The sequence below is a fragment of the Drosophila nasuta genome, chromosome 3, assembly GCF_023558535.2.
Source record: "Drosophila nasuta strain 15112-1781.00 chromosome 3, ASM2355853v1, whole genome shotgun sequence".
NCBI classification, from domain to species: domain Eukaryota; kingdom Metazoa; phylum Arthropoda; class Insecta; order Diptera; family Drosophilidae; genus Drosophila; species Drosophila nasuta.
The window spans coordinates 8,055,998-8,079,453 of NC_083457.1; the positions used below are offsets into that span (position 1 = coordinate 8,055,998).

The window sequence follows — 23,456 nt, forward strand, 5'->3', positions numbered from 1 at the left end:
AAGCTGCTTCAGTAGGTTGCACAATTGCCTTTCGAGGCGCCATAGAACTGGCAAGCCAATTTATGAATATCTACAATTCAAAATGTAAAACTTTGTCAATGTATACGGTATCTATTAAAATATATAATTTTTAAAGTAACTTGTTAATTTTTGCTTAGCAAATTAAAGTATGAAATTCTACAACAATATTTTCAGTGAAAAAAAGAATTTTATAATTTCCAAGAACAAAAATAATTACGTTATATTAAAAAAAAATTACTTTATACAATATACGAACTTGATAATTCGATTATTATTACATACTATATTTTTAAAGATTTATTTTCTTTACTACTTTTTTTTTATTTATATCTTTTTACAATTTTTTTTTGAACGTGATAATAATTGTTGGGTTTGATTGTAGAAGAAGAAGCGACTGACACATCAATGATAGTTCTACATAATTGCAAATATTAATCTGAACGCACTGCTATAATTGGTTATCAATAGAAATTGATGTTTTATTCAACAGATATTTTTATAAATTGTTTAATTTAGCAACATTTTTTATAATAATAAAATCTCTGCAACTATTTTTTTGAGTAATCTCTCGTTTTGCATATACACTTATGTAAATCTCTTGTCGCTTATTGAATTCGCAATGCATTTATTTTTAAGGAGATTTTCATATATAGTTCTTTTTTGTGTCTTGTTTTTCGTCTTCCGTGTATTGTAAGATTATTGTGAGATTTATGAGCCATTTTGATTGGCTCTGGCATAAAATATATTGGCTCACGTCATAACATAAACAAGTTTACCAAGCCTGTCTGCTTGTTTGGCTGTCTTACCAGTCTGTCGTATGGGTGATAAACAAAATGAAGCAAAAGCGTTGCGCATACGCCGTGTATGGCTGGCGTATGTAGCTACTATCAACATAGGTTTCAAATGGTGTTCGCTCTGTCTGTCTGCTGCTGTTGCTGCTGTATGCACTAGCTGAGCAACTAACGTCGCTTTCGTGTTTATCGCTTAAATTGCTCAGGCATCTTAGAGATACACAATAGCGTTTTGTTGTTGTCTGTGTGTGTGGGTGTGTGTCTGTGTGTGTGTGTGTAGTACGTGGGCGATGTAAAGAAAATCAATAGAATGTGTTTAATAAGCTGAAACTGTGCTTAGATAACAACACGTCTATGGGCGACGTTTTTATTGTTGAGTGTGTGGGGGAGAGAGAAAGAGTGAGAGGAAGTGATTGAGATAGGATACAAAACACTTGTCTCTTTTGTATCTCGCAACACGTGCCATGAATTTTAATATAATTTAGTCGCTTGCCGTTTAATCAGCTTTCGACTTTACCTTTTATAGGTGCTCGTATCTAATTTGAGTATCGCTTTAGTCGTTTCTTCTGATAATATTAAGCTAATGCCTCAAATCTGCCAACGGCATTCAAATAAAAGTTCCATCTATAACATTTTTGTTGTCTTGTTCAACCTTTTTTTTCGGTTTCGTTAAGTTTAGTTTGACAAGCCTTCATTGACTCAACCGAAATTTTTGTTTCGCCTTTTCTCGTCGTCGTCGTCGCCGTCGCCGTCGCTTGGTCAGTCACTAACCCAGACAACATTGCCCCGAGCGGGAACTGACCGAGAACGAGTCCCTCGGACCTTGGCTTGGCCTCTATTAGTAGCCTGTCATTCTTGTCTTTGTTGCTGCCTTTTTATTATAGTATAGTAATATACATACACAACCTAACATATAAAGCGCTCTTCGTTTAGCTTCTGGTTGCGCTTTTCCGTTGTAGTTGTGTTTTTTTAGTTTGCTGTTTTTTTATTATTATTTTTAGTGGCTCGCCTCTCGGTTAGTTTTTGTACATTGTTGTGCGAGTGTGTGTTTGTGTGTGTGCGACAGGCGTTGACCTTCCATTGTCATTTGACATTTTGCGGGCACTTTTGAAGTGTAGTCTTCGTTGTGCTTAGCTCTAGACTACAAATTGAAAGCTATTAAAGCATTGCAATCGCTGGAGATTGATGTCGCCTTAAAGCTATGATTTATTGTAATAGTTTAATTATTTAAATAGAGTTGTTACTTCTAAGCTACAAAATTATCAAAGTGAGGACAACTTTCTTTGATTTATTCACGCAGTTCGTAAGAGTGCAATAAAAGTTATATTTTATTATATATAAATTAATAAATTAAAGTTTTGATTAAACATATTTAATATTTGCAATTAGAAACAGAGGACAATATTTTAATTTATAATATATACCTTAATAAATTCAATAATGTTGAAAATAAATTAAGAAATTTGATTAAAAATAGAAAATTAATATATAATATATATTTTTAAAATATGTTTTTGATTAACCAACTTTCAATTGCTTAAATCGCTTTTAAAATGTTGAATTGAATTTCAAACTAATTTACTCAGTACTAAAATTACTTCTAGGCCGAAGTTTCAAAAATAAGATGATTATAGCAGTTATGAATGTTCTCTCCTTAGTTTGCCATAAGCCTAATTGCTTTATTGTCGACCAAAGTGTATAGCATAATATATGTTTATTTTTTATTATACACTCCTTGCACACTGTCTGGTAACTGGCTTCATTTTTTGTCATTGCATTAAAGCAATTTGTGGCCCCCCACACTCACATTCATATATATTTTTTTCACTTAACGTACAAGCGGCACTTTCATAGTCCCCTTCTCCTCCCTTCTCCTCTCATCACACTGCCCCGCACGTAGTGCTCTTTCATCATTCTTAAAAACGAAAATATTTATAGAAAAATGTTTATGCCCGGCGGCGAGTTTTATGCGAGCTGTGCCTGAATTTATGCGATTCCTTCATTTTTTTTTTTTTTTTTTGGTTTTGGTTGAGAGCAATTTGTGTGTGTGTGTGGCTTGTGCCAATATTTGTAGCCACAGCTCTACGAGCATATCAAGATCATAATCTTTATGGCTATTGCCGAACCAGCCCAAAAGCGTAACCGACCAAACGAACGAGAACCAACATGAGAACAGGGCGAAAACAACTCGAGCGACAAACAAGCAATGAAATCAAATAAGCTGAGGGTATATACAACAACAACAACAGCAATAACATGAATGAGAACAAGAGCAACAACCACAGCAAAGGCAACAGCAACAGTAACAGCAACAGCAATAACAACAACAAATTGTGTGTGTCACATAAATTATTTGCTGCTGAATTGGCAATTATTTGTTGTAATTTATTGTGTGATAAATTGCGTGTATGCGTCTTTCAGTGTGTGTGTATGTATAAGTGTGTGAGTGTATGTGAACTGCTGGGGTATGTGTTTTTTATTTAATTTAAAAATAATTAATTTGCCAGGAAAGCGAAGCTCTGGATTTGCAGCATCATTCAAACAAATTAAGCGTCCAACATTGCTTGTACTTGCAACACACACACACACACACAGTGACACACACACACACTTGCACTTGCACACAGTCAAACACATCCGCAATCGTAGTTGGATAAATACATATGCAAATGGTTGCATTATGTGCAGCTGCTGCTGCTGCAGCTTGCATACAATATGTAATGACTTAAGTCAACGATGTCAATCATTGTTGTCATCTTCATTTAATCAATACTGAGTGTGTCTCTCTCTCTCTCTCTCTGGGCAAGTGTGTGTGTGCGAGTGTGTGTTGTGTCTGTCTCACAGACGGACATTCACTTTACTGCTAGCTGCAGCAGTTGCAGTTTCAGCTGCTGCTGTTGGTGCTGTTGTTGCTGCTGATGTTGGCAGAAACTCAACTCATCTCATTGCGAATCAATGCATACGAAATTCTCCTCCCTTGCTGTCATCAAGACAACTTCCTTTAGATTGATTTTCCCCTTGCACTCGAAGTCACTCATTGGCATCGCTTGCTACTGATAAATGCTGAACGAAAAGTTGGCAAGCTTTGTAAATAATGAAAATAAATGGGAACAAATATCTTTATAAAATATAGAAATTAGAAACATAACGCACATCATTTAATTTTAAGTGTTTTAAGAAACACGCATAAATTATTTCTATTTTTTATGAATAGATAAAATTAATGTTTAAAAATAAAGCTAAATAAAACTAAGGAGATTCTATTAGGTTAAGAATACTACATTAGAGATTCAAAAATAAAACAAAATAAAACTTGTAAATTTCTAATTAAATTTTGTGAATTCACAAGTTGAAACTTCACTTTTATTTAAAGAGACAAAACAATATTTTATAAAAATTATAACAACATATTTAGATTTTAGTCTGACATTTTCTTGACTACAAATTTTTAATTTTCATAGATAGATTGCATATTAAAAAAAGATATTTAGCTTAAAAATGAATTTTATTTATGTTTACTAACAATCTTTAGGTATAATAATGTTGTTATTATTTTAAGTACTAAGTAATCTAGCTTTCGATTTGCTGGGTCGGGAGTGGGTGTTCTGTCGCAAGCAAGTTAGAAAGCTACAGTCGAGTGTGCTCGACTGTGAGATACCAGCTACCCATTTTGAATAAAAACAAAATATTGCGGTATTATTTTCAAAATATACCGAATATACTACAAAATATACTACAAATATAACGAATGGTATATTTGGTATATCGATATAGTTCCACATTCAAAATATACCATAGACGGCACAATATACCAGATTGTCGGATAAAACAACTCAGATACCTAGTAAGTAGGCGATTTTGCCCACACAAAAGCATTTCTTTAATGCCTTCCACAATTTTTATCTGATCGTAATCAAATTTTCAGGACTCATAAATACTGTAGTTAAATTTTGTACACACCAAAATTCGCTCTAGCTTTAAAATTACGCTTGTTATTCGATTTTTATACCCGCTACCCATAGGTTAGAAGGGTATTATAACCTTGTGCCGGCAGGAAATGTATGTAACAGGTAGAACGAGGCATCTCCGACCCTAGTCGTATATATATTCTTGATCAGTGTAAACAGCCGAGACGATCTAGCCATGTCCGTCTGTCCGTCTGTGTGTCTGTCCGTCCGTCCGCATGAACCACTGGATCTCAGAGACTATAAGAGATAGAGCTATAATTTTATAGTTAGACGGACATATTGACACGGACAGTGCCTCCTTGTGCCTGTTATATACATTTCCTGCCCATATAATACCCTTATACCCAATGGGCTGGCATACGAATGAGTTTCTCCCATGTTGTGCACCACGATGAAATGTTGCAAGTCACTTATCGGCATTTGGAGGCAAAGGATCGAATCTGATGAAAATTAACAAAAAAATGGCAACAAAGAACATTACTATACAAGAGCAAACAAATAACAACAATGCAAATACATAAAAAATTTCTACTGGGCATTGTCGCACATGTTGAACTTTATTATATGGTATGGGATCTTAGTGCAAATTACAAAATAATTGTGTCAATATCAATAGTGTCGGGCTTTTGCAATAGAATACATTAGCTCGTACTTGCGTTGTAAATCGAGTAGCTTTGATTTTCCGGGTCCATTATAGAAATTTTTAGGTGTGAACTTTTCAAAAGAGATTAAGTCAAGAAATAATTTCTTATGGGATTGAATTTCGGGTTTATCATGTAAATTTAGGTATTTTTCAATAAGTTGAAAACGGTTCAACTCCGGAATACATCCCTTAAGAACTATAATTAAATTCTTGAATGTGTGCACTGGAAAATCAAAAATGGTCGCCTGGTTGACTATTTCTCTTGCTTCCCCTTTAAGATATGAATTGACTTTAATAAATAATGAGGAACACGAAAGTACGTGCGAGCATTGATATATGGCCAGAAGTTCGATTACGTTGCATCGAGTTAAACGATTTCTCAACTTGTCAACGCAGGCGTCCTTAATGCTGCTCACAAGATATTTATGTCCGAACTCGAGTAGCTTTATAATTTGTTCTACGTCATCACATTTTATCTCCGAGTCGCCGCTATAGATAAAATTTCGAAACATGACGAAAGTTTCGGGCTCCACGTCTGTTAGCTTAATCTCTCCAGTTGTTCCCTCGGTAAAGTTTCCATAGCACATGCGCTCAAAGACTTCGGACGCACACGAGAAGATCAATTTATGGCCTAAATAGACCTTATCATTGATGATAAATTTACAATCGGTGTTACGCTCAGAATCCACAATTGCAGTCAACGCTTCTCCAAGCCTGAAACAATTCTTTGTTGAATACAAGTTTGTGAAAAATAGTTCAACGAAAGTACTCACCAATTCATAGTTTTAGTTTTTATTTTCTTCAGAACCCAAAATCTATAAAGTTTAATTGAAACAAATAAAATTGAAACAAATTTGCTCTCTTCTTATATACACAAAAGCACGACTGTGCTCAATATTCTGGAAACTATGTAAAGGCCGCCTCAAACAAATTTGCCTACTATGATCAAGAATAAACAAAAGGGCGTCACAATATGTACATACATATATGATTTTAGAAGTCTAATAGAACCTCATCAACACTTGAACAAGTAAGAAAGCACACTCGACTGTGAGATACCCGCTACCCATTTTGAATAGAAGCAAAACATAATCTCAAAATATTATATAGAAATATGAATGTATTCACGATCGGGATTTGAACTCGAGCACCACCGACCGGGTGGTAAAAAAAAAAAGTTTGTACCCCGAGCGGGCTCGAACCCAAGCACCACAACATGCTCGGCTTGCACTCTACCACCAGAGCTATCTCATTGCTTATGAACCATGTATGCATACAGATACCAATTGATGCTGATCAAGAATATATATACTTTATAGGGTCGGGGATGCCTCGTTCTACCTGTTACATACATTTCCTGCCGGCAAAAAGTTATAATACCCTTCTACCCTATGGGTAGCGGGTATAAAAATGATGGCTCTATCTTTTATAGACTCTGAGATTACGATTAAATCTTAATTAAATTAATTCTCTAATCATTTAAGTTGTTTTTAAAGATGAATTACACTTAATATTTTGATTTTTTTGCACTCTGACTCAGGTTGCTTAACATTAGCAGTTAAAATAATAATAATAATTCAATAATAATTCAAGAATCTTTAACGAGTCCAAAATATCAAAAGCCTTAATGGAATAAAAAAGCAGGCGGCAAGCAGACACATTCCCATGCACACACACACAGCGACAAAATGAGCTCATTAAGTGCTCACACACACACACACACACACACACACACAGAGTCAGATACTTAACTTGCTGAAAGCAGCTCAATAAGTTAACACTGCGAGTCAGTGCGCAGAAAAGTCGTTTGAGCTTTGAACTCAATTTCGCCTACTTGCACCCGCTTGCAGCATTGCAACATATTAAGGACGTTGCCTTGGCATGAGCTCTGAGGATGTGAGTGTTTGTGTGCGTATATGTGCCAATTTTTCAATTGCTTGCATAATTAAAATATTGCGCATACGCAGCGTGGCACTACATTTATTGATGCTGTGCTCTGCGAATACTGAGAGCACTGAGGAGTGTAGTGAAAGACATAAATCTTTTTGGCATTGCAGACAAAGACACAGAGGCAGAAGCAGTCAAAGCAGCGGCAGCACAATGCCGAGTCAGGAGCCGCATTCGATTGCCTTGGCTATAATTTACGATCTCTGAACTTCTGTCTCTGTCTCTTTTTCTCTCTCTATCACTGGCTATAAGGTTGTCACTGGGTTCATCGTAATGCTTTTAATAGCATTTACATTGCCGCTGCTTCTACTTCTGCTTTGGCTGCTGCTGCTGCGCTTATGAAATATGAGCGCAAATTGATGTCATTTTGGTGTTTGGCTTTGAATTTACATTTCGGTTATGGCTTTCTGGTTTCGAGAGTGTACGTGTGTGTGTGTGGTATACATTAATTGGTTTGCTTGGCTGTCGCCAAAGCTTTAGCTTAAATTAATTTATCTCCATGCATACTATACTATAGGCATTTTAATGCCGGCCTTTGGCTTTGCCCATTTTATGACCAATTTAATTTATGCATTTTCAATTGCATTTTATATTTGAGGTTTTTGGCTTATTTGTGTCCACCATTTAAAATTAGTCCCTACTTAGCTCGGCTAAACATTTATTTATGCCCAAATTATTTTTGCAAATTTCAACATTGAAAGAGCAAATTTAATTTATTGCGTTTATATAAAATTTTCGTAAAATTTTTGGTATACATTTTAATGCTGAGATTGCATTGCGCTGATTTCCTTTATTTATGGGCTTTTTGGGATTAGTTTTGTTTGAATTAATGCGGTTTGCGCAAATATATATTAGGATAGTTTAGAGAGCAACTAATTTTTGTCGATTTCACAATCATAATTGTTTTTATTATTTTAAGCATAATTGTTTTTATTTTTTTAACACCATCTGAAATTTATATTCTTTTGTTTTCAAAGGATTTTATTACTCTTAAAATAGTTTACTGCAATTAAAAATTAAATAAGTAAATCCTTGATAAATTTGATAAGGATATCGGATATTTCTTTTAATCTCACTTTACATTGAATCAGTATATATTATATAATTAAGATAATTGTTTTTACACCATTAAAATCTAAATGTTTACGTTTTGTTGTTTTTAATTATATTTACTGTTTCATTTTTTATTGGTATTTTAGTTTTCTTTAATTCCATTTCCATAGGCTAATTTAACCAGCAGTTCAGATAATTTTTAAAGATTATGAACATAATTGTTTTTATTTTTGCGCACCATCTGAATCTTACATTTTTTTTATAGATTTTGCTTATTGATGTGTCTGATTAGAAAAGAAAATCTTTGATAAATTTGGCTAGCAGCTCTCCTGATTCTCTTTAACATACTTCATTTAAAATCTCATTTAGCTTGTTCACATACTCGGCAAATTGAAAAAAAGAAAACATTTAAACAAACTATGCAATCGGGCAACCAAATTCAAACGACTCGCACCACAAACGGCCTGGCATTTCAACCAAATTGAGTCTGACCAGGCCAACCAACACACATACACAACACACAATTCAACACAAGGTAGAAGAAAAACCGAGAAAAACAAATTCGTTCAGATGCAGCAGATGCTGTTTCTTTTGTTGTTGGCATTGTCAATTTAAGCGCAAATGCAATTGGAATTTGCAATGAATATTTAAACAAACGTACACAGAGGTCAGGAGAAAAACGGGTAGCATAAAATTAACACAGAGAGAAGTGTTGAGCAAAGTGCATGCGTAATGCATTTGTTCAACCATTGGACGTTTGCTCGGACGGTGTTGTCCTCTTCTCCACTCTGTGTGTGGTTTTGTACTCATTTCGCATTTGTGCTGTCAGTCAGCAAAATGAGCGTAAAAATTGTAAATAAATTACTACGCCAGGCGACGGCACACAGGGCCAATTAAAATATAGTTAATTGTGCAAGTTCCTGGCGGTAAGCAGAAGTTGCAGCACCAGCAGCAACGGCAGCAGCAGCAGCAACAGCAGCGGCAGCAATGAGTGTTCGCTGCAGCTGAAGACAAAGTCAAGCGGTAGAAGTTTGTGCTTAAATCATAGCCTTCATGCCTGGAGTGCAGTCTATGCCAGATAAGGCCGCAAAAGTTAGCTACGACTACAACAGCAACACACACATACACACACACAGTCATTCAGGCATGCTGCATATGTGCGATGGCTGGCAAAGGCATATAACTCATACGACGTGTGTGACAGCATCTGCCTGAGGAGGAACAGAACTAGAATCGTCGTCTGACTGAGTGCAGGCGACATTTGAAACTTCTTCTACCCGCACTTTAAATGCCATCGAGATATAAAAGTTTGTCGAAATCTAGTGCGCCGTGCTGATAATGAAATGAAATACACGAAAAATCTAACGTACGCCAAAACCGTGCTAAGAAATTATCATGCACAAAAGACTCAAGGCGCATTAGTTTTAAAAAGTTGAAGTTAAGGCACAGAAAATTAAATTAGCAGCGAATTTGAAATGGAATGCTAAATTTATAAAATGAATTTCAACTTTTGAAAGTCACACTGTCTGTAAAATTCTTATTATAGCATTGGAGAAAATGGTGATGTGAAATTAAAATACAGAAAAGTTTTGAGTTTGAAGAAAATAAAACTTACTTCAGTCAAACTAAGATAATAACCAGTTTAGCTGTTTAAAAAAATGTAAATTTTATAAACAAAATACAGTGGAGAATTACTATTAAAATATTGTCTAATACTTAAATAATGTTTAATGTTAAATAATGACATAAATAGTAATTAAGCAATGTGTGATTAAGTTAAAAAAGGTTTTTTTTAAGTTTATAAAATGAACGTGCTTAGAAATTTTAACGAAAAAAGTTTATAGTGTGAAGAAAATAAATTTAAATTGAGTAAATATAAACTCATCAAATTGTGCAAAGTACTTTATGTAAATTAAATAAACTCAACATATACATTTGATGGAATAATTGCTACTATATAGTGTAGAAAAAATTAGGAAACGCTGAACTAAAAGCAGTTAATTAAGAATGTGAAAACGCGAGCGAAAGCATGGAAACAGTAAATTTTTTGAGGCACATTGTGTGCGAGGAATTGCAAACCGAAAAATGACCTCAAACCGTTTCTCAAACATGCAGTACTCGTAGTTAAATGCTTAGACCTCGGCCAAAGCCTTTTTAATTGCCATTGTAAAATACCAAGTGACTTCACAGCTCTCGAACTCTCAGCTGGCCATCGGCTTGCCATCTAGCACTTTGCCCTTTAGGCTTAAAATTCTCTTCACTCACAGAGAGAAAGAGAGAGACTGTTGGCCTTACACTTTGATTTATGCACGAACAAGCTGCCAAAACGTCTTTTGGCTGTCCCCGGCTACAACGATTTCAATTTGCGTTAACTAGTCGGCCTGGTTCACAGACTCAACTGCCAGCCTGCCTGCCAGCCGCATGCCGAGTTTTCGACTGCTCCACATTGCCATCTCCATCTCCAGCTCCAACTGATTTTGGGCAAACCCTTTTGCTGTCGTTGGCGACAAGCGAACGAAGTTTGCCCATCCGGCTGGTAGCTCTTGGCATTGTCACGGCCTTCCATTGCGGCACGCCATTCTGTTGATTTGATTTTGCTCGCCTTGTTGGTGGGCGTGGCTCTTGCACAATTTCGCATGTGAAATTTCGCTGACTGACATGTCGTCGTCGGTTTCGTCGTATCCAGTTTCTTGTTTTTATTTTCCACTTTTTGTATTTTTTCGGCATGTAATTTTTTAATGCACTTAAACGGCTGTCAAGTGGCCCATAGTTGGTTTTGTTGCCTACTTTTGTGCGTTTGCCCGCTAGCAATCTCTTGAAATATGCAAAAAACTGGCACCACTTACGACCACCAAAAACACACACAAACACATTCACATATGCCAACTGCCGCTTTTTCTCGACCTGGCCGAAATTTAGACGTTTTCGGTTTCAGTTCCTGCAGTCGAAAAAAAAAAGGAAAATGCCATCGCATACCGCAAAAGAAAAAGTTTTAGTTTTGTAGTTATAGGCCTAACATTGCATGCTTTTAGACCTCAACGTTTTGGAATAGTGCAAAACACATGTCGCGCATTTTAATGCTCTATTTGAAAGGTGCATTAGGAGTACGTATTTCACTTAAAAAATATATTTTTGTGGTGGTTTTTATAGGCATAATTAACAAGCAATCAACAACTAATCTGTGCTGCAAAATTGACAAAATATTGTATAAACAATATTTAATTTGCGCATATTAATTTAATAACGTGTTAAAACAGCTTAGAGGTGGAAGGTGTATTATAAATGTTTGAAATATGTCAGCATATAAATTTTAATTAATATTTATAAAAAGTAATATTAATAGGCATTTCAATTATTTCTGAATATGACTTAAATTATTGGGTTTCATGTTGAGTGATAAACTTAGATAATTTTAATTGCATAGCTAATTTTAATTTAAGATATTATTAAATAGTTTTGTCGAAAACAAAAACATTTAATTGTTCGACATTTCCGAAAATTGCACTGAAGTTAAACAACTGTATTTCATCGAAATCGAAATTTCAAATTTACAAAAAATATATACAGCTGGAAATTTAAAAATAGAAGGACTTCCAAAAATACATTCGTTAACAAAATGTACTAATTTTTTAGTTTAGTAAGTTTTAAAAATAATTTTTTTTTAAATTAAAGTAATTAAAAATGGATTTTTTAACTTAAAGCTACGAAATGTATCATAGATATGATTTAAAGTGTTTTTTCTAAAAACTTAATCGTGTGCAGTTTAAAGTTTCCAAAGGGTATGTGAACTGCGACTTGTTGCTTCTTTATTTAGCTGCATGTTGTTTGTGCACTTCAGTGCGATGCTCGCTCGCAGAGCGCATAAAAAATTGAAATAGAATACAAACATGTTGGCAACTTTTCGTTCAACAACAGCAACAGCAGCAGCAACAACTCCCTTCGCCTATCTCTTCGTCCGTTGGTCTGTCTGTCTGTCTGTTTGGATGGTTTGGTTGGTTTTGGCCTGCCTAGAGCAGCAAAAAAGTTTTAACTGATTACGTTTGCCGTTGATAATGTTGAGTGACATTTGGTTTGCGTATTAACTTAAGTGAGCGACAGGCTAGGGAGGCTAGCTTCCTCTCTCCTCCCTGTCTCTTCCCCTTCTCTTCTATCTAGTGGCATGTGTGTGGGTAGAACTGTGGCTGTTGCGACCCCGATTTCCACCCTTGGCTAGGGGCGCGCACATTGCGAGCTAGTGCGGCGTTTGCGTGCACTCTGATTGCCAAGGGGCTTGTGTTTCAATTAAAACGATTTTTTAATGTGTGCGCGAGTTGTTGCTGTGCTGCTGCTGCTGCTGATTCGCTGCTTGTTGCGATCAAGGGAGCGCGAGGTGAAGAGGGGCATGGCAACATTTTTAGAAATGTAAGAAATTAATTTCGTGTGGTAGCTATTCTAATGTGCAATATGTACGATTTTTTATTGCTCTCTTGCAGGTGAGTGAGCATAAAATGAAACTTTTTATACGCCACGATGCTTAATGCATCGTGTGCTGTTAAGCAAGGTTGAATATTTCGCACAAATTCTGATATTACAGTTGTAATGTTGTTTGCCAACTGACTTTAATTTGACTTAATATGACAGGGGAACAATTATTGCAAATTAATTAAAAAAATTGCAGGCAAAGGGTAACAATTATTAGTACAAAAATAATGCATTAAGAATAAGAAAATTAATTTATTTAATTTTTAATAATTATAGTTAATTTCTATTATTATTTTAATTTAGTAATATAGTAATTTATTATTACTTTATGTGCCATAATTTAATTGCTTTTCCATAAACAAGCTTTTATTATATATTTAAAGTACAAAACATATTTATCTTATTTTATCTATATGCATACAAAATAATATGCTTTATTTTTGATAATGTCAAACATTCGAAATATTCTGTGTGTTTTCTGTATATTTAATATCAAATCAAAAAAAAAAAAATAATAAATATAGTATTAATTATTTAAATTTACTTATGCAGTACGAAAATTGTTTATTATATTGCTTCCAGTAAAGTTGGTCTGCATTCTTTTTTCTTAGTATTCCATTAAACAAGTCGTAAATTTCTAATTTTCTAATAAAATGTAAAGTAACCTATTTTTTCTGAGTATATATTTAACATTATTATTTTATTTTTCGTATATAGATTATAATACACAAATATTTCAATCTTGTTTCAAAGTAATAAATATTTTTATTGAAAATAATTTGATTTATTTTCGAAAGCCCTTCACAAAAAAATATTTTCTGTCTTGTGTAATTTTCACCTTCACCTTTGACTGCAATTCAGCCAGATCAAATTGGTTTGGACTCATCAAAAGTAGATTACTTGCCAAATAGTATGTTCTACTATGTATTTGAGTTGTTTGGCAACTCTATTTGTTGTTGACCGGCAACCCTATTATTACAAGAATGTGCATGTTCGACATGCTCGTACAACAACTAAGCTTTTGGCCTTCAAACACATAGAAAAACAGAATGGAATAAAACGAAAAACGTTAACAATTGTCAAATATTGCAAAGCGTTGCGGGAGAGTTGCCCTTAACCTTAGCCAGTTTAGCCAGCAGTTGGCCTGCTCTTCAAAATGCATATACATATATCTTTTAAGCCCTTTTGCCAAACCAATAAACCAGCACTTAACCACAATTACCCCCTTTGCAAACACAAGAACGAACAGGAGCAGCCACAGCAGCAGCCCTTGCAACGTTTTTTATGCCTCACCCAAGGCACACATACAAACATGTGTGTGTGTGTATGAGTGTGAGTGTGAGCCTGTGTGTCGACAAAATCATGTGCACTGCAATCAGTCTTCATTTACACTTTGCACCTGCGGCGCTCTCTTGCTGCCAGGCTGCTTGCAACACGAACATGGCGAGCGGTTGAGCTGAGCAGTTAGCAGTTAGCACTGGGTGTCGTCAGAGGGGGGAGGGAAAGTGGAGAGGAGTGCTGGGCCAACAACTTTGAACCTGCATGCTAGCCGAGTCAAAAGCACAGGCTAGCCAAAACACCGATCTGAGCTGTAAGTGTGAGTTACACAGAGAAACAAACAAACAAACGAACGAACGAACAAACATTTCATATAAGGGCAAAAAAGGAGGAGAAGCGTATTCTGAACTTTGGTGCTTCGTTGGAAAGTGAAACAAGCTGATTTTTATTATAACTATGTGTATTACAATTGTTGTTGCTGCTGCCACAACCGTTGTACAAAAGTTGCACTTTCATGTAACGCTAACGAGTAACAGCAGCAGCAACAACAACACTAACAACAACAATAACATGAAGTAAGAGACCCGGTCCTGATAATAGGGGTAGTCGTATTTCCGTTATTCACCGCGCGCGCCAGTTTTCATGTTCGGTTTTTAGCTTTTGTATTAACTTGACTTTTATTTCATCATTACAATACTCGTTGCTGCTGTTCTGTTTCATTGTTATTGTTAACATTCCGCATAGTCGAGTCGCTCGTTGCATATTTAGCTAAAAGGTAAACTGAAATCGACCCTCCCTGTGCTTCCTTGTAATTGTTGTTGTTTCGAATGATTCTACCAGTCTTCCTCCCTTCTTCACTTTTTTAAATATGAAATATTTTTTAGCTGAGTGAGATTTCAATAGTCCCATTGGCTTTGGCTCTATGTTACGTATACGCCATGTTCTTTGTGGCCTGCGGGTTGAGTTCTCCTGTTTTTGCCTGTTTTTGTTTTCCATTTGCATTGTGATTGAGAACCGAATGTTTACCATGTTAATTATAATTACGAGCTCTAGCTAGTATTATGAGGGTGCGAATTCGAATAAAGACAACTTGTAGCTGGATTCTGTCATGCAAAACACCCAGGACTTGAGCTTAAAGAGGGTATATTAGAAGTTGTAGCGATAAAATATTAAATATGGAATCTATTTTCTCAATCGATTTACTTAACGTACAACATTTGATATTCCATTTATTTACAGAGTATTTTCTGGATAATTACTTTTTAGTGTGATAAACTTATTTCTTACATATGTTAGCTGTCAATGCTGCTGTGGCAAAGCTCTTGACAATACACAGAATGCCCAACATTTGTGCTGACTCACAAGGAGTGAGTGAATGAGTGTACTCACTTTGACTGAGGGTTGAGTTGTGACTCAGCTCTGACTTGCTTGAGCTATGAAGTTAAAATTTTATTTTCAAACTTTCCAAAGTATATTAACGATGGGGTAAAAACGACGAATGAACTTGCAATTTGCGTAAAAAAGTCTATAGTGTGGTGAGTCAAAAACTTTAGTTGTACAAAGTATAAAAGAAACTATTTAAAGTCGTATAACTCAAATGAACTGAAAATGCCATAAAACTCGAGTATTGCTATGGTATTGTGACATTGTTTTAAATTGAACACTTTGGAGTTTTATGAACTTATATGTTTATAACACTTTAAACAATATGATTGAAAAGACGCTTTATTGAATAAAATTAATAATTGATTAGTAATTTAATTGTTTGAAAATTTATAAATTATTTTGTTTTCATATTTAATTAATATAAGTAATAATTCTAACACTATGATTAAAGTAACACTTTATTAAATTTGTCTCAAATTGAAATGCCAACTAAATTAATTGTAAAATTGTTTTAAATTAAGTTTTTTTTTTTTGTTTTGAGATTGAAATGCTACTTTCTTTAATTGTTCAATTTCTTGTAAGCTTATTATAATTGTTCAAGTTTGCTTTTCTTTTTTATAATTTTCAATATTGATAATAATAATTATGATAGAAAATTTAACCTTATTTTACTGCAAAATTGTTTAGAATTGGTTAAGTTTCTAAAATCATACTTTTCTGTTTTATGAAATTACATCAGTAACATTTCCAGCATTAGGACTAAACTGACACTTATTTTAATTGCTTCGCTTTAGTGTATCATTTATAAGCTAGAAAATCGCATTGGTTTCTGCTATTTACAGTGGAACGAACATTCACACAATTGAATTGACTTGTGCATCTGGACTTAACATTTTGATTTCTAATTTCCGTCAAAACCAAACTGGCGACAACAATTGACACTGGCAGACCTGGACTGGTCAGCTAGTCAACCAAACAGTTGAAACCAAAGCTGAGCAAAGACAGACACAGACACAAATGCAGATAGAGAGTCAGCAGCAGCAGTAGCATCTGAATCAGAATCTGAATCAGAGTCAGAGACACATGAAACAGCCTTTGTTTTGTCATTACAATATGTCAAAATCATTTACACGCCCTGCCACAGACATTGGGAGTGTGAGAGAGAGAGAGAGAGAGACAGAGAGGGAACTGAATTCAACTGAACTGAATTGAAGAGGAGTGTTCTCTCCACACTCAACTCAACGCTCGACGCTGTGTCTGCTTTGGTTGCATATCATGGCTCAAGGCATGTCAACAAAATTTTGCATTTGCCAAAACCTCCTCTCGGCCAAACTGGGCAACCGCAAATAAGTTTTTGGCTCTTTGTGCAACGACTTTGTTGTAGGTGTATATATATGTATATATACATATACGTTTACTATATCCTTGTTGTTTGTTAGTATACATTTAGGTGTGTCTGTATGTCTGCCTTTCTCTGTGTGTGTGCGGACTATTTGTCTGCTTATAATTTGCAGCGCAAATGACCGAAAGGTTGTCTGGCTGCCACAGCTACTACGACTACTGTTGGCTTGGCCAAAAGCAAATTACAGCTTTATGAATTAATGATTGCGGGCTGGCCATGGAATTTTAGTTAAATTTCCACTACATTTTGTTTGCCTTTGTGTCCATATCTTTCAATACTCTCACTTGGGGTATTACCAAATGTTTATCAGTTCAGATCATAGTAATATTTAAGAAAATATTTTATACAATATACAAAATTTAAATTGTAGCTTTATTTTCTTTAAATCGCACCATGACTTAATTTTAAACAACATCAAATTTTCAGTTGACTGCAAAAATCATTAAACTTGATTGCACGTTGCTCATACGCCACGTTGGCAAACAGTCCAAGGTATTGCTTTTGTCTGCTCTTCGCTGCTGCTGCTGCTACTGCTGCTCAGACATTTTGCTCATTATAATGGTTAGATTAAAAGCCATTTTGTTTGCTTTTGCGGCTAACCAAGTTGTTAATATGCACAATCATTTACTCGAGACGTTTTGAGCGAAAGACAAAGGCACTTTATGGTCAATATTTGCAAAGCGCAAACCTTTCATAGCTGCTCTGTAACATATAGCAGCACTTAGCATATGTACATACACAGATGAATGCATGCTATACATAAATTGAAAATACATTAAAATTAATTGCAAATTTTGTGCATTGCATTTGCATTCATAGTTTTGTGTAATCGTAATCCACTGGCCAATAATGTTAATTGCATTTTCATGCTCAATTTTACGCACAGTTTGAAATTAATTTGCAAATTTTATTGAGCGAGAGTGGCGCACTGATATAATTATAAATAGATGCGTAGATAAAACCGTAGAGCGAATATGTATGTGGAATATGCTTCGCATTGTTTAATTAGTTATGCGTTCAGAAATTGACCAACCGATAACCGACGACCGACAACCGACAGAGAATCTTTTTGATTGAGTCATATTTCGAGTTGTGTTTGTCTAGCCCAAAGCGGACTTAACCATAAACTAAAATTTAATGTTATTGTGCGACCGCAAACACACACACACGCACACACACAGAAAACGCTGAAAGGCATTTGTGGGGAACGACAGTTGAACGCAATAGGAATCAAAGCTAATATGATGCCACAGAGAGCGAGAGAGCAAAAGCGAAAGGCCAGCACAATGAGCTTCGGGCGTTGGTAAAATTCTTGGCACGACCTCGAGTAGAACTTGTGGATGAACAATTTTTAATGAAAGTGTTTTGTGATAAACATCTCATTCTTCCTTTTGTTTATTTTTTTAGTCTAGAGAAAAAATGTAGTTTATATCACTGCAAAATAATGACTTGCTTTAAAATTATTTCAATAAAAATTGCTGGTCACAGAAAAATTATAGGTATTTAAATAATTCGATTGAATGCAGAATAAAATGGTAAACTTAATTATAAATAAAAAAATGAAGTCATAGTTTAAATGAGTTTACTATTTTACCTAACAGCACAATAAAAAGTATTTTATTAACTGGAATGAAATTTTATATTTTTTAAAGCTTTGAAGATTATTTTAGAAAATGAAATACTGTGTTATTAAAAAATAAAACTATTTAAAATAATTTTTATAAAAGAGGTGTTAACAAAAAAAAACACAACTTTATATCGAGATTTTCTATTTTATTTTTCTGAATAAAAATAAATTTAGTCACTTGAAATAAATTTGTTGTTTATTTTAAAAATGTAATAAATCAGCAAAATCATTCATGGATTAACTATAAATTAGAAAAGTTTCTAAAGCATTTAAATTACCAAAAAAAAATAAAACCAAAATGAAATTGAGTTTTTGCTAACAATTAAGTGGGCATTTAGCGCCTATCAGTTGGATGAAAGTAAATTTACTGTTGACAACTTTAAAATTGGCTTCAGACTTCTTCTCCAAAACGCCGACGCCCGTTTGAGTTAAGCCACTGAAACGCGACTCTCTGGCTGAATTTACGGCCTTGGCTGTGCCGGATTAAGCGACTGAGTTATGTGTGGAAATAGAGGCGCACACATGAGAGTTTTGTCGTGGAATAGAACTGTCTCTTTGTCTGTCTGGCTGTCTGTCTGTCTGTGAGCCGGTTTAAGCTAGTCACTGAGACTAGTCACAGTGCAATGCCATTTTTTTTCCATTTCCCTCCTTTTTTTTTTGTGGGTTTAACATTTATTTGAAAGTTATTAGCACATTTTTTCCAATTTTTTTTTCCTTTTGCTTATTTTGCTGAGCTTCCTTTTTGGTGTTGGTGTTTGCTGTGGCAAAATCCGCGAGTTCTTTTCTCGCTATGTTTGTATTTGTGTGTGTGTTTGGCTTGGTTAGTTGACTTTCATTTGGGGGGAAAATGTCGGCGCTTCCGGTATTTTCATTTCCTATACGCTGGCTGAGTTGACGCTGCTGACGTCGTCGTTGCCGCTTTTGAAAATGAGATTCTTGGCACCAATTCAACACTAAATTGATTTTGAACAATAGCAATGGAGCGCGCGGACTCCATCCATTGCTATCTTTGGCAATTTATCTCGCCATGATTTTCGACTATGCCGAGCAGACGAGCGACGTTTCCGACGCTTTTCCCATACGAAACGAGACCAAAAACAACGGCACAAATTTAACAAAAAGGGCCGCTTTTTGTTTGATCAAACGAAGTTTGCATGCGCTTGCCAAACTTATCTAACTGATTTTTGTTGGGCAGCAAAAAACATATTAAAAATAATTTGCCAAAGTGGGTTAAGTTTTTTTCTTATTTATATGAGTGATGAGTCAAGTCAATGCTATATTACATAAAATGCTATATTAGAAAACTTAGTTTAATTTATTTTCCCTTAAAAACAATGCTATAATATCCAAATAGTTTCAACTGCATTTTCAAGCAACAGAGCTACTCAAATTGCCTATATACCCGAAGCAAAAACAACAACAAGCGTCGCATGCAATTAAAGTTGCATATAAAAGCCATCAAATTCAATTTGAAGCTCTTGCCCCAACCGCCTCTAAATTGCTCTTCAACCAATGTAAATTTATATGTGCCGAGGCCGAAGGATTGCCTCCGACAATGCTGGATTCTTGGTCTTCACCGGACCGGGTGCTATCATAATTTTTCCGCTGCTTGCACACACAAAGCCATTTTTAGTTTGCGCCGTTGAAGCTGTCGCTGTCGACGTCGACGCCGCCGACATAATCAATAGTTGTGACTTCCTTTAATGGTTTTCCGGTGATTCAGCACTTCCGCATGCCCATGCAGCAACGGCAGCCGCCGTATTCTATCGCATTCGAGCTCTAGCTCTATTATTTTATTTTGCAAATTTCGCCTCTTTTGTCACTTGTTGGACTTGCTTCGCTGCTCGCGAATGCACTTTAATTTCCCGTCGTTTTTGGCAGAAATTTATGACCTCCCCACACACCCAAAGCAAATTCTTATTAGTTTTTTGAAGCAGACAGCCACAACGACAACAACACAATAAAAAATTCAATAATATCTAAAAAAATGTGAAAAATTATGTGTAGAGAGCGACTTATGTCGTCTTTTGGCTTAGCTCAAATTTTATGGCCTTTTAAAAAGTTATTAATTTTTCGGTGTGAAATTTATCTTATTTTGCGGTTGCCAACTATTCACACACACACACACATACATGCTCATACATGGAAAACTGTTATGTCAGCGCTGGGCAACCGTGCAACAAAAAATCTAAAAGAAAAAAACTAAAATGAATAAAATAAAAGAAGCAAGAAAGGGAAAAATTGCCATCAGGACAAGGCTCATAAGCTTTTATAACATTTTTTCACGCGCCGTAGATTTTTGTCAATTTAGTGGGTGTATTTTTTCATAATATCTATATACACACACTAGATATGTGTATGTAACGTTATTTAGCTAAGATTACATGTGTGAGCCAATATGCAGACTCTGTTTTTAAACCGGCTACACTACAAAATCTTGCTACTTAAAAAGAGTCGATTGGTTTGTGGATGGCTTAATATTTTAATTAAATAAATAAAAGTTTAAAGATTTTTTGATTTATAATAAAAATTGGTACGTTTTAAAAGGGTTCTTTTTTTTATAAAATAAATCTAAAGTAGTTAGTATAAAAAATTAAACATTTTTTAAAGCATTGTTTTAGTATCTAGCTATTGTCTTTTATGACACCAAAACCAGAAGAAACACACAAACGCTTTATTATTAAACTTATTAATTATAATTTTAAAATTGTATCTAAATATCTAAAACTAACATTTTCATAAAACAACAAGCACATATTAGTTTTTCTATCCATTATTTAAAAAAAGTTAAGAAAAAAATTATTATAAAAAAGTTGAGTACTTATTTTAAAAAATATAATTTTAACGCTATGAATTTCTTGGCATTAAAAATATACTTACTTTAACAACATTTTCTATCTATTGCGATTGAGAGCCGTAAAGCGTACAAAAATTTCTCATTACTTTAACACATGCAAAATTTAATATCGCATATTTTTCCCAGCATTTTTATGTTTAAATTTTATAGGACCTTAATATTTTTTATTATTGCTTGTTTTCTCTTATTTTTTGGTTGCTGTCTCGTTGTTATAGACTAAAACACATGTTACGTGTTATGTTTGTTGGCTGCCCAAAATTTTATATATTTGTGGAAAAAATAAAAGTTGCTGGAGAAATATGTGGAAAAATTTGACCATTATCATATGGCAAAAAGAGTCCGACCGTCAATGCCGCCACAGGCACATCAGTTAGTTATGGCTGCGGCTTCATGTGGCGTTACATTTAATTTTTCGGTGCACAGCAGTCATTAATCAGTGTAGAGGCTAGAAAAAAGATTTATTTATATATGCGCACTTTTGTTGAATTTCCATTGTTGTTGCTATTTTATGATTCCGCCAACAGAGAATGGCAGTTCGTTAAGGCTTTAGCTATTCTAAAAATGAGATTTAACAGATTAGATTTTGTTTCTTTTCCTATTTTTTTGAGCTTACAACTTTTATGTTAACACTTGAGGTCACATGTTGTGGTGTCTCCGCCTCGCCCTGTGCCCCAAACTTAATGCATTTTAATTAAGAGTCGAGTTGTTGGCGCTGCTGTTGTTGCTGCCGTTGCTGCTGCTGCTGCTTGTGGCGAAAACTGCAACTCCAGAGCGGCAAACTTTATGCTTTTGAATTTTTGCATAATTTCTCGCTGCGCGCGCCAAAAAAGTTATATTCGTGTTCGTTGGCGCCCTCCACGAACTCTTGGCCCCATGGCAGCAAAACGTGCATTGGGTGATAAAATGAACAAGCAAGAAAAGGTGTTTTCATTCTGACGAAAGATTGTTACTCTTTAAGGTGTAAAATTGCATTCTAAAAGTCAATCATTTAACTTATTTATTTCTACGACATAGATTTTATACTTAGTTATATCTTTGAGACGTTTTGGCGTGTATGTTTTTTTAGACAACAGAAATTTGTAATACATTTTCTTTTTCACAAATTTAAAATAAATTACATTAAATGAATAGCTTTAATCTAAATGTTTATGAAAGAAAATTGAATAAATATTACATTAAACGAAGATTTAGTATACCATAAGTGCTTACGAAACTACATAACTTAATTTATATTCTTATTATTTATTTGTTGAACTTAGGTTCCATAAAATTATCAATTCAATTTTTTCAATTATTTAACTGAATTCAAGAAATTGTTTTAAGTCATTTGTAATTATTTTATCAGCCGTAAAAAATGTACATTTTGGTTTTAACATTTTCTAATTGCAATTGATAACAAACACATTGTTAATGGAAAAATGGTCAGAAAAGAATAAAGGAATTAAAGCAAACTTCAACAAAGACTTCATTACATCAAGTGTTTTCCTTAACAACCAAGCTAAAGTTCATTTTCGTAGAGTATTTTACAAATATGTATAATTTTTAATCTGATAAAAACGCGACGGTCGCATTGGGCAACACCTTCAGCAAGTTGGAACTGTTCAGTCTGTGGTCCGTGGCCAGGCGTTGCCGCGAATTCATTAAGGAATTCAATTTAAATGCACATTTTACATTTTGTGCGGACATCGCCGCGTATGAGCAATGCGGCGTTGACTCTGTCACTTGGATGCCATCGTTGATGCTTTGTATACACACATACATACATGTCACATATATGTATATATATTTTAAAATCTGCTGTTATTAATATTCATGAAAGTTGAAAAGTTTTTCGGTTATTTATTTAATGCTCAACCCTCGAAAGCTGTCGAATCTGAAATCTCCCTTGAAATGAGCTGAAGCAGAAGCAGTTGGTAAGGTGTCGCTGGGCAAGTGTGTGTGCATAAATTTTTATCATCACGTGCGAATTTTTAATAAATAATGCAGATAATCAGTAACATTAACCTCTCTCGCGCAACGGTC

At 34.7% G+C, this 23,456-nt stretch overlaps 2 protein-coding genes across 3 annotated transcripts in view; one reads left to right on the forward strand and one right to left on the reverse strand.

Moving 5' to 3' along the window:
* LOC132792562 (AT-rich binding protein-like) overlaps positions 1-23,456 on the forward strand; it is a 75,614-nt gene that overhangs the window by 14,482 nt on the left and 37,676 nt on the right. The window lies entirely within an intron of this gene.
* On the reverse strand, positions 5,295-6,323 carry LOC132790323 (kelch-like protein 40a). Its single transcript, XM_060798813.1, has 2 exons — positions 6,197-6,323; positions 5,295-6,137 (listed from the first exon to the last, which is right to left on the reverse strand). The coding sequence occupies exons 1-2, from the start codon at positions 6,202-6,204 to the stop codon at positions 5,390-5,392; spliced, it is 756 nt and encodes a 251-aa protein (XP_060654796.1). The 5' UTR covers positions 6,205-6,323; the 3' UTR covers positions 5,295-5,389.